General features: G+C 43.1%; 2 protein-coding genes across 7 annotated transcripts in view; both read right to left on the bottom strand.

Moving 5' to 3' along the window:
• c17h14orf180 (chromosome 17 C14orf180 homolog) overlaps nt 1–5,132 on the bottom strand; it is a 152,247-nt gene extending 147,115 nt beyond the window's left edge. The window contains exons 1-3 of one of the 4 annotated variants that reach the window (XM_086182786.1): nt 4,914–5,132; nt 4,295–4,383; nt 1,868–1,968 (exon numbers count right to left, since the gene is read on the bottom strand). The gene's annotated coding sequence lies outside the window, so the exon portion shown is untranslated. The remainder of the gene's footprint in view (nt 1–1,867; nt 1,969–4,294; nt 4,384–4,913) is intronic. The other 3 variants (XM_086182785.1, XM_086182790.1, XM_086182787.1) reach the window with 3 other exon arrangements.
• Nucleotides 5,133–5,612: 480 nt separating this feature from the next.
• Nucleotides 5,613–15,107, bottom strand: part of kif26ab (kinesin family member 26Ab) — a 68,695-nt gene continuing 59,200 nt past the window's right edge. For all 3 annotated transcript variants that reach the window (XM_086182755.1, XM_086182753.1, XM_086182754.1), the window contains 7 exons: nt 14,436–14,595; nt 13,927–14,089; nt 9,843–13,116; nt 9,053–9,246; nt 8,171–8,194; nt 7,744–7,894; nt 5,613–7,646 (listed from right to left, as the gene is read on the bottom strand). In XM_086182755.1, the coding sequence (XP_086038881.1) occupies nt 7,465–7,646; nt 7,744–7,894; nt 8,171–8,194; nt 9,053–9,246; nt 9,843–13,116; nt 13,927–14,089; nt 14,436–14,595 (4,148 nt within the window). In that variant the 3' untranslated portion in view covers nt 5,613–7,464. The remainder of the gene's footprint in view (nt 7,647–7,743; nt 7,895–8,170; nt 8,195–9,052; nt 9,247–9,842; nt 13,117–13,926; nt 14,090–14,435; nt 14,596–15,107) is intronic.

Raw genomic sequence — 15,107 nt, forward strand, 5'->3', positions numbered from 1 at the left:
AGAATCCCGAAAAATTACATACAGCTGGAGATGAGCATAAAAGGTCTCATCAAGTTCAAACTGTCATTTAGTGTCACATCCTTCATCTTTAACACCGAATCAAATCACTCCATAATTGTTATATCCGTGTAATTCAATTATATCACATTAAACAAAGGCAGTTCTTGATCTTTTTATCAATTAGTTGCACAGCTGTTCCAGAGCAAGCACGCTGAGAACTACGACATTTCCTTTTAGACAGACTTTGAGAGTTGTTTGCAGAAATAACAGTTTTTCCAAACAGCGAGTTCATTCTCAGACATGCTGCAGCAGCCTGAGTGAGACTCATCCTGGTGCAGAGGAGCAACACGTAGGAGTTCAGGGAACCCAGATCATCTTCAACCGCAACAACACAGACCTGAAATCATATTAGCCTTAGACTTCATCTACAACCTTCATGCAATTCAAGGTTGTACATAACTTGGCACCAAACGCGATAGCACGTCAGAGGAAAGGCTTGTGAATCATAGTGAAATATGCGCACAGAACGAGGGTGCTCGTCAATCTGCTGATGAACATGTTTCACACTTCTCAAGAGAACTCAGTCTGAAGATGGAAACCTTTCTGAATGAAAAGCTCCACAGTATCGCCGCACCATCGTATCGGCAGATACCGACACAGTAAAAGGAAAAAAGTCCAACATCAGTTTTGCTCTTCATCAACGGTGACTGAGACGAGATAATTGAAGGGCTTTCCAATATGATGTGGTGATAAAACACATTCCTTTTTCAAATTCAAAATGCTTACATGTATTTTTCAGCATGTACAAAATGAGAATGTCGACATCGGTGGATACTGAATAGCAGCTGGAACAAGTTACAACACTAGCATGTGCACCCCTGTTTTCAAGAGTTAAAATACACAAAGAATTTTACTAATGAGGACTCACTTTACAAGCAGATGAAGGAGCGCTCAAGAAAGGGGTTTAAATTTTTCAAAATATAATTCTCCTTTAAAAAAGTTCCAGGGAACCTTTTCTTTTTCTTTTTTTTTTTTTTTAAACACCTGTGCTAGAAACACACCGACTCTATTCATTCATTTTAACCCTCAGCAGACCAACTGTGACCTAGGCTTTGTTAGTCTGACCCGTGCTCTCCTGAACCAGTGTTAAGACCTTCTCCTGCACCAGCCTCTCTCTTCCTGGGGCTGTGTGTCGGCTCAGTGGAGAGGAGAGCCGCCCCGTAGCCACAGTTCTGCTGCCCACCAGATGGTTGCTGCTGGGAGCCAGCTAAGAACCTGCATGGTGGCCGCTGAAACTTAAATGTGAAGGGGGGATTGCCGTGATGAAGGAACCTCTTCACATAGACTAATTAAAAAGGTCTTTTTCCTCACGCCTGCCCATCTGTTGAGAGCTCAACCTGATGGAATTGCTGCCTATTCAGTTTCTCTACGCTCAGAGCAAAATTATTTACCTTCTTTTCCGGGAATAATGTGAGCCATTTGCTGAACTTTAAAAGAGCTGAAGGAAGAAAAAAAAAAAAAAACACTTTCCGAGAAGAACACCAAGCAATTAACCTGATTGTAGTGTGCCAACAACTGATGCAATCAAGGACTTTACCTCATTTTTTCCTGCTCAATTGTGTAGAACATTTTCAATAAATAAAAAATCATGAATATTCATTGTTTATTAACATCACACATCAGTATTCTCAAAGCAGTTTAAAGCCTTGATGTAAATTAGTGCTACCTACAATCTAGACCCAGAAGACCGCGGATAAAACAAGGTCACGGCAAACGGTTCTGCTCATCTTTCTTTGACAAGGTCAGTGAATCAGGTAGTGACCAAACGCTGCATGAATAATCGTAGTGATGAGAAAATGACAGAAACCTTAAACGTGGAGGCGTTCACAGCTGCAAAAACATCCACATCTTGACTTGTTTTCTCAGCATCACATCATAATCCAGAGGACGCCCATGTATCGCCATCACCTGCAGGGTGGAATAATATCAAACGTGATAAAGGGAATTTTCTCTTTTGGATTACTGCAACAGCACAAAACAGCATTTGACTGTCTGTCGTGTTGTGAGGTTCCCAGTAAAATTCACGACTTGATTCCACTTTCCTCAACCAGCGAGAATTATTTCAGTGATGGAATATCGCAGGAAAATGAAGCATTAGCAGCTAGCGTGAGGGCACAAAAGCAGGGTAGCATTGGCTACAACAGGAAATTGAAGTCTGCTAGAGAGCTGAGAGGTTAAAGACGTTCATGACATCATCACTGAATTCATGGCACTCGAGTGTGTGAGTTTTAGGATGCTAGTCCGGGGAGCATGCTTAGCTTGACGGCTCAGTGCCAACATGAGGACTTTGACAGTAAAAAGACGGTACTGCACGCTCCGCGGGAACAAGACTTCTTTTTAGAACAGAAAAATGGGAGATTATCAGTTATCTACGGGCTGAAGGAAAATCCATATGGTGCATCCCTACTGATTATCATGCCAGCTCGCAGGTCGACAGACAACCGGCCGTTTGAACTCTTGACCCGCATCCTGCTTCTCATTATTGTCTAAATTAGACAGGCTGGAGGACGGCCACGAGAGTTCAGTGAGAATACTAAGACAAAGGAGATGATTCACATTACAATACGCATCATGTATCATTATTAATCACGTTAGACATGCTCGCCATTTCCCGCGAATCCTCTGCTGCCTCCACTGCTTGCTAAATTACATGGTAAACAAGGTTAAATCTTCGGTGATCATTTTAAGTTGTCTCTAAAAAGGTTAATTAATTCGCTTTCACGTTATGGATTGCTTCGCTTTGATTTACTTCCTGCAGCGTTATCTAAGCCTAGTGGCATGTTGTTGGACTACTATGGCCACCCAACCAGGATTTACACAACATACTGTGTTTTGTGGCTTCAGGACCTCTTAAAAAGGTTTCTGTCTTGGCATATAACTCCTCTCGCATGCAATCTGTTTTGGGGATGGAGATGTCAATAGTTACGACCCCCCTGCAGCACCAACCACGCAGGCTGGGAGACTATGTGTGAGGCTAACATCTTGCCCTGCCTCTGATAATTTAAGGACTTTCCTCCACGCCAGCTTGTTTTAATTACTGAGAATAAGTGGCAGCATTTGGTCAGCTTTATGGGTCTTCTTCAAAGAGCAAGCTTGGCTTCGCCCAACCAATCTGTGGGACTGCAGAGCTGTAAATCCAACCACTAGCACTAACAATGCCTAAGGCAAACGCACGCAGCCCAACATGGGAGGAGAGGAGAATTTACAGAGTTTGTAAACCCTATTCTTCTTTTAATTCATCTAAAAGTATCAACCCTCAGTCTGACTGGAGGATATAAGAGCATGTAAAATGAGGAAAGTGTGAAAAACAAAAACGCTGCAGTGAGATTTGGACTGGCATTTGTGGGATTTAGAAATCTTTCGAGTGTCAAAGGGGAAAAAGGGACTAAAGTAGAAAAATGCTCTGAGTCAGTTTGACAGGAGAATCCACAACAACACAAAAGACGGCAGAATGTAACGAGGAGATAATGGAAACAAAGACTTAAGACGTGAAGAAAAGCGGGAGATATCAAATGCGCTGAGAAAAGGAGACTAGGGTTGCTTTTGGATATAAACTCTCTGACAGCGGAGAGTTCCAGCGTAGGGTCACTGATGGGTTGGGGTAAAGAAGGAGGAGGAAGAGTGTGTGTGTGTGTGTGTGTGTGTTTTGACTCCTGACTCTTCAGTGAACTCATTTCTGTTCTCACACAACACCCAACTCTACGCTAATGATGAGAGCCCCGCGGCCATGTGGGCTGGGATACACAGGCCTGACTGTGTGCTCCGCACAGACTCTGCAGCCATCAGGCGTCTACAGCAGCCCCGGCCAACTGTTTTCACTCAGACACGGACTTCCTACAACGTACAGTCTGAGCTGACAGTGAGTGATTTGTCAAAGGCTTTCACTGTTTGCCAAGTCTCTACAGGCTGGAGAATGACCGAGAGCCATTTTACAGAGTCCAGTTCTGTACATTTCACACGTTAAGCGTCCTGCAGCGTCACACTGGATCCGACTCTCCTGCACATTGGGCACCACGGTCTTCACTAGGTGTCAGAACTGCACCCTAGGAGCAATATAATCACCCAAATAATTGCTTTGAAACAAAGTGACCCCGCTGGTCTCTGCCAGTCAGCCAAATGAGATTCTCATGCTTTTGATCAAAACAGAATTAAGTGGGAGGGGAGCAGATTTTATTGCACAGCGTGGTTCAGTGTCAAGCTGGATGCAGCCACGCATCTAAAGTGTATTACTCACAGGGACATCTTGAGTCACACTGAGTGGAGGGTTCACTTGATCCAGGAAATAATTAATCACTCTGGACCCCGGCTTTCTTTTATCATTTCCTTCATCATGACAAAAAAAAAAAAAAAAAAAAAAAAAAAATTTAAAAGAAAATCCCCCAAGGCTACACTATGAAACAAAATATGATAAAAATTAATATACGTCCAAGTAAATTAATATCCTAAACATGGGAGCTGAGATGAAGAACTACGGCGCCACAAACAACTAAAATTAGGACTCATCTTGTCGTATCTGTCCAAATGATCAATAGTAATATAATTCAGCCTTAAACGTCACACAGCTGCTTTTCTTCCACATGTCGCACCAAAAAAAAAAAGGTTAATGGTGAGAGGTTGTTTGGCGGTGAAAAAAAAATAAAACAACTTTCAACCATTTATGTGTTTCAAGACTTTCAGAGAGAAAATCGAGGCCAAACAGCAGGGCAGTTTGTCTAAAGCCATCAAATATTACAATGCTCACATGAATGTGCTCAAACTGTGTGGAGTGCGCAGCCCAAACTAGTTCCCGGGTTAATTTTACTGATAGGGAACAAGCTTCACCTCAGCATTACCAGATAACTACTCCGACTTACTTTTGGAGGAGCGCTACAGCTGGAGGCTTTTTTGTGTGTGTGTTGAATTTTCCGTTTTGACATTTCTTCTCTTGTCCCCGGTGCAACAAGGAATCCTCATGCCGGTGGCCGGTGAGGAAGGACTTCGTTACACTGAATTAACGTCGTCCAGCTTCTCCGAATAACCCACAAACACGCTGTTTCAACTTAACTGCTGAAAAAGAAATGAAATGTCATGAAGTGTACCTGCGCAGGAACCAATTAAGCCTAATCAGAAGCCACGCCCAACTGTTGCCGGCGTTTGTCGCCTTCACGGCCATGTTCAGAGTCAGACATTGGGCTCTTCGGTAAATATTTATTAAATTTATTACATCTGTCGCCTACTTCTTTTAAGTGGCATTATTTATCATTATTTTATTATTAATGGCACCCCCTTATTCACTATGGATTTCCCAGGTTTTAGATTGGAAGTGACTAAGTGCAGTAAACTTCCCCTAAAAAAGGTGTTTCTCTTGTTTCCATGTTACAAAAACAAAATCTGTTAATGCAGGTTTCCTTTGATAAACTGTCTTTAAAAATTGAGTTATTCAGCAAAAATAATTGACAGCAAAACTTATTTTAAAGGGATGTTGATATCTTTTGCCACAATGTGGAAAATAACATTAAGTGAACGGTGTAGAAACAAGTCTGGATCAGTAAGAAGGAACATTTTATTCACAGGTACTGTAAAAGTAAAACACAAGCTGCCGTATCATACATTTATACACAGGGTTTCGAAAATCCTATACAAAAAAACAAAGATATTCGAAAAAATATGAGTTTTGATATGAAACATGACCTTACATATAATAAATTCTTGGAAAAAAGGTCTTGGTTTGGTAATAGTTTATGAGCCTATAACCTCACATTAGTGAAAACTGAAGTTATTGTAAAAAATTAGAATGGTAAAAATGGAGTAGAAATCATTCGTAAAAATGATTAAAAAATATCATGCAGCATCTTCAGAAAGGGCCTGAGAGAGTACATCTTTGTCAAAGAAAGTAAACAAATTCATATTTGTCACAGATATAGAAATCAAACACACCAAAATGCAACAAAGCCCGTTTGTTTTTCTCAACAATCGTTTTCACTGATCATCTTTGTGTCGGCCATTTGTAACAAACATTCTGACAGCTGCAAAGAGCCGATAACATGATTGACTTTGCTAAACAATGTCACGACGTCATTTGCTCTTACTCGCTGTATTATTTCATGGGAAACTAGCAATTCTGCAGTTATATGACACTTATTAATTTGCCTACATGGGAAAAAAAAAAGGAAGTAGTCGAGAGGCCCTAAGTCAGTAATGAGGTTCTTAGAGTAGTTGCAGTAAAAGTATTGGAATGCATAGAGCCGAGGCTTGGTATGAAAACTGTAGAAGAGACTTGTGGTATCTTATCTATGCCCCTTTTGTAGGACACTGTATAGTTATCAGCCAGCTCAGACCCATTATAGGGAGAGAATGGGTTCATGTAAGTATTCATCAGGCTATTCTTGCATGCTAGTGTCGGGAAAGTTCTGTCTCTCAGGGTTACATGTACATGCATGTTGAGGCACCGGAGAGAATGGCTGAATCAACAGTAATCTATCCATCACAGTGGCCCTTCTGATTGATATGTTTTTGGCGTAATCTCTCATTTACAGTGAGATCAACACGATCGAGAACAGCTTGAATCGGCTCTCCGTCCACTAATAAAACTGCCGCTCTACCTTAGTGCATCCACCGAGACCCATTTTGATCAAGGCAACAGGAGGGAAGAAAAAAAACATCCACTCAACCCTACGAGCGTTCACGGGCCAGCTGGCAGGAGAAGAGTGACAACAGCAAATGCAGTCCTTGATGAGAAAAGTCCAGTTTGAAAATCTAGAAAAACTACAGAACCAGAGAGTTAAAATAAGGCGCAAGAGGTTGAATGGACATGAATAAAAATGCTGACTGAGGTTTGAAACAAGAGAAAAAGGCAAAGTCTGGGAGCGCAATAACATTAGCTTATTGCTTTTCATTTTTTCCCCTTTATTTTTTTTCCCTTCGAAGGATATTTATACACACACACACACACACACACACAGATCAAATAATCATATAAATACACTTTACAATGCAATATAAAATATTTTTCTTAAAAGCAATATGTTCAGGGTTTACTTAGGTATGCTTAAGATACCTGCACCGTATGAAAAATAATGACTTAAAACAATAAAAAAAGGCACTTCCAGGTGTTGTTCATTGACTCTTGAGTAAGTGATGGCCACTGCTGTGCCCTAAAGGCAACAGCGTTTGTGCTCATGTTTCATTTATCTGTCCTGGACAATGAGGCACTGTAGCTAGGTGGTTAAGATTTCTTATTTCCATGCAGATCCTCTCGCTTCTATTCTCTTCTCTTCTCTTCCCTTCTCATCTTCTCTTCTCATCGCTTGCTTGTTTGTTCTTCACTCCAGTAATTTCTATCAACTGGCTGCTACATTTCATTTTCCTTCGTTTTGTTTTTTTCCTCACTTCCTCGTTTCTCCACATCCCGACTTTCTTTTGTCCTCAGACTTCGACTTCACGCAATCCCTCCTGCTGGCCAGATGTTGGCATGCTGATGTCAAAGCAGGTCACCATCATGACACGGGACTTGCATAGGTTGACACAGAATTCCAGATCCTCTGTGACCTGTGCCAAGACCTCCAGGTACTCCGGAGACTCTTTATCCAAATTCCTGTCTACCTCAACTGTTGAAAAAAAAAGAAAAAGAAAGCAACAACAGTTTGTCAGATGGCTGTCACTCGTCACGCGTTAAAAACTGGACACAGAGAAGAAGTAACTCACACTCTCCTGACCACTTGCTGGGATCCATCATCAGCCGCGCCTTGGTGTCCTCCAACTCCTCCAACAAAACCTCGTGCTTTGCCTTCAGTTCCTTCACTTGCTGTTGCCTTCTCTCCAACATTTTCAACTTACTGTTAAAATACAGCAAGCCCTGAGAGTAACAAAAGAGGCACTTGAATACAGCATCCACATGTTGACGGAGCAGCTCAATAGAGAAAAGTGGATAAAATCACATTTAAATACAATCAAACCAAAATGTAAAAGCAATTACTCTAAGATTCTGGAGCTGATTGTGTGGAATTTTTTTTTAAAGAGCTTTGTGATATAAATTCCCCCAGAAATTCTGTCATTTAAAGTGCATTTAATTATGATTATGGTAATGCAATCAGTTGAAAAACAACTTAGAAGTAAAACTTCAACTGCTCACCTTGTCAACATCCTGGAATGGTTGCTAATGGAAGGGTTGAGGGGAAAAATAAAACAAAAGAAGTTACAATGGAATATTGTGTTATCAAAAATATATGATAACATAATCTCTCTATATAGATGGATAGATATAGACAGGACGGTGACTATGCACATAATAAACTCAAGTTACTGATGACCCTGCACAAAGCTCAAAACCGCCTGGAAAAAAAATAAAAGCGATTAATTTCTTGTCTTCTGACAGACTTTTTTCTCTAATTGGAAGTAAATCAAACGACTATCCAGCTGATTTAATAAGTTCTCTTAACAAATCCCTTTCAGGCGCTGCTGAACTTGTCGGAGCAGTTAATGATCTGCAGTAGAGGAGCTATAAAAAGCAGCCAGGCAGCTGAGGATGAGGGCTTCTGGTGAGCTGATTTGGGATGGTGTTGGTGCTCTCGTGTTCAATCACACATTCCCTAATCCGAACCATTCCTCGCATCTTTTCAGTCTCACAACCCCTACATCACCACCGGCATCATCAACGGTAAATTGAGTCGTCACTCATACTGTATCCATACCAATTAACCCTGGACCGTAATTGCCTCCTGAACTCTTGACATTCCTAAGAAGCCAAAATACCAAGCCCGGGGAATCTCGACAGACGTTTTAGCTCTGGGATTTGCCTCTGAGCTGACTGAAGGTCAGACGTCTGAGACATAATATTACTGTCTTGTTCTTTAAAAAGAAACTGGGAAGAAGTGAGAGAAGACATTCCCACAACTTGTCGCAGATGCAAAATACTGGGTGAGGCTTAACAAGTGGGATTCATAAGACCTTGACCCAGACAGTACACGATCCATACCCAGCATGTAGAACACGTCAAGAATGCCCCTTTGCTCACCTCTGCGGTTTCTTCCTGACGGCGTCTCTGGAGCCGTTCCACGTCATCAATCTCATACACCTTGATCTCAAAAGGCTCCTTCAGGGGTCCAGACATCGGGGGTAAGTCCACCCACTGGCCTGCTGTGCCCACCTTCTTCCCCAGAGACGAAGTGTCAGGAAGGGGTGCCGGGATAAGACGTCTTCTCTGGAAGCCTACAGATTCATACGCACACACAGACATGCTGGTGTCATAAAATAGAAGTATTTGCTGGGATGTGTGAGTAAATATGTATGAGTGACACCAGGCTGGTAGAGGTGTAGTGGGGGCATGTTTATAGGTTTGTTCATGAATTACTATTCTATATGCTCCACAGCCTGGAATAATTTAAAGGCTTGCTTTAAAGCATATGAATTCAAATATTTCTTTGTACGGGACTACAAAAACCTGAACAAGGTCACAGCTGCTCATGTTCAATTCATCGTATTTGATCATCACACAGTTCCTGTTTGTAACATTCGTTATCATGCTCCCATATATGTATGAATAATGTATGCTGCTGATTCAGTGGGCGAGGGGATACAATGAAATAACAATTTGTGAGGGTAATCAGAATGGATTCCATAATGTCAGGAGAGCTATGTGGTTCATTTCCTGAGAGACAACATATATTTCTGGAAGGTTTTCAATAAGCCCACGGGAAAATAGTGCTTGATGGATACTACTAACAGTATGCTATATTAGTGTATATTTGGCAACATTTCCTGTGCATTAATAGGTGATGTGTAAAACACCCAATTTAGTTTCTCACCATTTGCCCTCTTCTTGGGATACTTGGAGTTTCTGGTTCTGCCTGAAGATGACATGCCGCTCTCGCTCATTGAGTCATGAGCGGAGGAAGCGCTGCCCGTGGCTTCGCTGTCTCGGATCATACTCTCGTATCCACTGCTTCCGCCGCTGTGGTAGAAAAGAGCTGTGCGACCCATAGCTGGAGGCAGCTCTCCGCTCAACACACTGCTGTTATCGCTGCCGTGCCCACTGCTATAGCGTTGAGGTCGCCTGGGTGCTGTGATTTTGCTGTATGGAGAAGGTAGCATGGCAATGGGGGATTTGTCATCACTCACATTTACCCCACTATCATTCCCACTGTCTGAATCTCCTGAACCTCTCATGTGTTTGCCTGATATGCTGCCTGTTGCCAGTTCGCTCACGCGGCTATTAGCAGCTCTCATTGCCTGCTTTGTGCCCATTATAGTTCCTCTCCCAGGTTTGTTGCTGACAGCAGCAGGGGCCCGAGGACCCGAAGTCCTTCCTGATGGTGGGAGGTTGGCGTTGGTATTTCTGGACACGGCTGTGGCCAAAGATTTGGTGGAGGAGCTTAGGCCCTTGGAATTGTTAGCTGACAATGAGCGTGCCTTACTACCATTGACTGCTGCTAACGCTCTGGGATTTACTGAAGCTTTCACTTGACCAAGTTTGCTTGTATTCCCTCCATTGGGAGGTGATGGGCAGGTAGCAATAGGAGAGCTTGATGAATTAGGAATACCAAATCTTGGAATGGACTTACTGGATTTGCTACTGTTGCTCCCAAGACTTGCGCCACTATTCTCCCTTCTGAGCTCAGCTCTTGAACCTGATAAAGACAGGCTTTCACACCTCTCCAGGGACATCTGGCTGCCATAGTGCTGCCCAACCTCACCTCTAGGCCCTCTGGCTTTCAGGCTCGAGGTAACTTTGGCTGAGTTGAAGTCGGATTTGAGGCTGGAGGTTTTGTGACGAACCTCAAGCTCATCCTCAGATACAGCTGCCCTTGATCCAAAGGTCCTCCCTGCCTCCCCATATGCTAACTTTAAGGCACTTTGGGGCAGCAGGGTCTTAGTCTTATGGTCAAGACTGGACTTTCTCACCGGTGGTGGTGGAGGTGAGGTGCAACCAGGTTTAGGTAGATTGCTTGACTTCTGTGAGTTAGCCTTGTTGTTTTTCCCCAGGGAGGAGAATTTAAGGCTTGTGGTAGACGCAATAATATCTTGCGTTCCCTTGTATTCTGTGGAGGAATGGATGACGGGCACTGTTCCTAAGGTGGTGGCACCTCGTCTCAGCTGAGGCATTTTACTGGGGGGGTCAGATTTCTTACTGGCTGACTTCTCACAGCCATCAACCACCCTTTGGGATGAGGTAGACCCCTGCACCTTGGGTGGGCGAGGTACACTGTTGCAATTGTTGGATGTTTTGCTTGAAGCAATGCCATTGGGGGGATTTCTGAGAAACTTGCTGGTGTTGTTGGAGTCAGAATATTGAGGTTCTGAGTGGTTGTCAATGCGCTGCCAAGGATCTTCCTGCTTAGCCTCTTGTCTGGGTGGCTCTCTACTGCTGCTAGTACTACTACTACTATGAGAGATGGATGAGGTAGGTTTAATCTTCCTTGGAAGACTGGAGTGAGCTATGGAGGGGCAGTGTGGAAGTTGGGAGGTGCTGAGCGAGTGCGCTTTTGTTATTTTAGATGTGAATCTGAGGGAGCCTTTGGCTGATTCTGGAGATGGGGGGCACTTTGTCAAGGATAGTTTACTTGAGGCAGCGCTGTCACTGTCCAGTTCAGAAAAACTAAACCCACTGTCATTTAAGGAATTCTTGGCGTCTCGAGGAGAGGATACACAATGGAACTTATCCAGGGAATCAAAGTAAAAGGCAGCCTCGGGTCCCATGTGTTTTGCCTGTGGAAGGAAGACGTCCATGGAATGAACCCCTTCACTCTCCAGGGTGCAGACACTAACTTCACTAAGCCAAGAGCTGATAGAGGAACCTCTGCTATCTATACATTCCATAGCCCCCTCTTGGAGTGGTGTGACCAATGCAGCGTTCCCCTCTGATCCTCCGACGGCTGAAGTGTAGGCGTCAAATTCATCATTGATGCTGCTGATGATGCTAACAGGCCGGGAGCCAGAGGCAAGGGCCTGAAGGGAGCAGTCACTGTTAAAACTGATAATACTGGATGGCCGACCCTTATCAACAATACTGTCTATAGACAGCTCCTCCACCACAGTGAACACTAGCTCATCCTCTCCATTCAGCTCCACAGGCTGCTGCAAGGTGACAGTGGCTCTAAGGACGTCCCGATCCAGGCATCTTTCTCGCAATGTGGAGCGAATTTGGCACACCTCCAATGGAGCTCTGAGCATTGGGGAGGTGCAAGGATCCCGTCTTTTCACAGCTTGGTGGCTCATTCCTACAGGAGGCATTCTGGTGCTGGATCGCTCTTCCTTCTCTATATTTTCCTTGATGGAGTCTTTCTGCTGGGATGGAGTCGGCGCTGGCTTCTGCAGAGCTTTTTTGTTGAAGTAGACCTTTTCCCTCACCACAGGCTCAGAACTGGGAACAGCAGCTGTTCCCAGTTTATTCGTGCTAACACAGCTTTCTAAAGACAAGTCCTTCTCACCGTCAGCACTAGTTCTGCATACATTCTGAACACTTTCTGACGGTGCCCTTTCTGCAGTTATGCATTGCCTCTTTGAAATGTCCACTTTAGATTTAGTGCTTGGACTGCAGAATGGCTGAGTGGCAACAGATTTAGGAGAATTTTTGGGTGAGATGCCATCTGGGTTGCAAGAAGTATTTGCTACAGTCTTTGGTGAAACAGAGCCTTGGTTCTCCTTAGATTTGTCAGTCTTGGGGCTAGCCTGACTTCGCTTTCCCTCTCCAACAAATGCAGTGGGTTCTTCACTGCCGTCGATACACTCCAGCCTCTCCTGCAGCTCAGCAAACGTGTTGCATTTGAAAAACTGGTCTCGGTCAACAGGGCCCTCTTTAGTAGACTTCTTCTTGTTAAGAGAGGGGATGATTGGAACAAAGGCGGGTGGGCCTTCATTGTCACTAAGCTCCCTGTCTGAGATGGCAGCTCCTCCAGGGCCAACATAAATAACAGTGTCACAAGACTGCTCACTACTGGATGAGTAGTCAGGGTCATTGAGCATGGAGGGCAGGTCTGGGTCCAGGGCTACTGTCCGAGGGTGAAAGGGCCTGAGGTGAGGTGGCCGACGGATCCTCCCCTCCTCACAGGAACTTTCCCCTCCAGATGAGCTGGATGCATACTGCCAAGAGACATATATCAACCTCATTAACGGATGACAGCAAAATGACTCTAGCCTCTAAAATATTAATGTTACAATTAAATCTTTCTCAAAACCCAGTTCAACTGGTATATTAATTTCTGGAGTGAAATCAATCAAAGGCTAAAAATTAATTCTTATGACATTACCATTCAATATTTATCTAAAGGTTAAAAGTGCACATCAATAGTCACACAGAAATTAATGTCAATAATATGAACTGCTGTATCTAGACTGCATTGTAATCATGCCTATACCAAATAAATACACACTGTCATTCCAGCTAATTACGTGAAGCATATATTTCTCTAATCCGAAAGAATGCATTACATAGTTCCTCGGGTACTGCTATTGATTACATGATTATGTGTTGAGGAGCTGAGAAAAATGAGCTCTGAGTTACTACACTAATAATCATTTGCAGTGGTATTCACTTAATGATTTGCTTTCTAGCTCCAAATTTAGAGGATGAAGAAAAAATTTAAGCCATGGCAGGAAATATGATGATTAGATTTGCATATGCACATAAGGAGTTTGCATTATAGCTATGAAGGCAACACTTGTACGATGCTAAATAGCACATTGAGATCATTTATTCACAACTGACAACATCAAATGGAGTGCAGTTATTACAGGATAAGTCACTTAAAAGTCTCATAATTTAAGATGTAAAATGCCTGTTTTGTTTCACTAAAAATGAACCATTAGTGTCTGGAATTTTAGATTGTTTCTCAACTTCATTACTGCACATGCTTATGCAGATTTATCTTGCTAATCAGTTCATTAGCGTACCTTAGATTTCTTTTTCCTCATGCGGTGGATGCGGGACGCCAGCTGGATAGTGGTGAGTGAGTCAGTGTAGTTGGCGGGAGAATCGGAGATGTGGGCGATCATGGTGGTTCTGCAGTTAATGTTGCCAAGGGACTCCCTCAACAACATTGTCAGTTTGCTGTCCCTATAGGGTTTACATATTTTATTAGCAAATAGCACTGTCATGTTTAATACTGACAAGAAAGGGAGCTGGTATGATATCAAAACACTCTCCAGGGGGAGCCATTTGGAATTCTATGAGCTGAAACATACTCAGACATGTCATTAATCTTCAAACCTGACTTTGTATAATATAATCTTATGCAACATCAGCAGGCTATTACATGAGGCTAACTAAACAAACCAACTACACAAATGCATGGCAAACATTAAGGGATGTCAAAACAAGCAGAGACTTGCCCAACAGAACTTCTCAAAGGCTATAAAACAATGAGGGCGAGATTTTAAAAAAGGAATGGTTGTTTTCTTACCTATAAGGAACATGCTTTGCTCCGTTTGCTAAAGCCATGATGACATTTCCCAGCGCGTTTAGAGAAAGACAAGCACCGCCTCCTCCATCTCTGCTTTTACTCAGGACTTTTTCACAGCTCCCCAGGTCGATGAGGTGCAGTCTGCTCCGTCCACCTGACACTGTACCAACAAAAGAAGAAGAACCAGGTGAGCACTGCGCGGACACTCCTTCTCCTCACACATGATGATGGAAGTGGCTCAGATCAGGCCAGACTAGACTAGTGGTGATTGTCAGAGCTGTCTGATTTATTTATGAGGTGATTCAAGCTCCCACCAGATGTGTAACTCATGGTAAGAAGGAGGCTCCCGCTGTTCCAACAGTCAACCGACTATCTGAAACACTTGCGATTTAAAATATAGCTGCCTGTCATTGTAAAAAAATCATAGTGCTTCAATAAGTCACCCACAACAGAGGAGCAACAAAATATTAAAGCACTTATGACAGTAAGGCTTCAAGTGCTCATTTTGACACGTGCTTTAGGGCTCAGCAATAAAATCGATAAAGAAATATGTTGCAATATTCATTTTTCAAAATACTGTATGATATTCTAGAGTAAAAAATGTGTAATCGTCATTAATCCAGACTCTGCCTGGAGAATGTGACTATTATGATCTGGTTGCACCCAGATGCT

This window comes from Aulostomus chinensis, chromosome 17 (assembly GCF_037954235.1).
Source record: "Aulostomus chinensis isolate RoL2024-O1b breed Wild chromosome 17, RoL_Achi_v1.0, whole genome shotgun sequence".
NCBI lineage: Eukaryota > Metazoa > Chordata > Actinopteri > Syngnathiformes > Aulostomidae > Aulostomus > Aulostomus chinensis.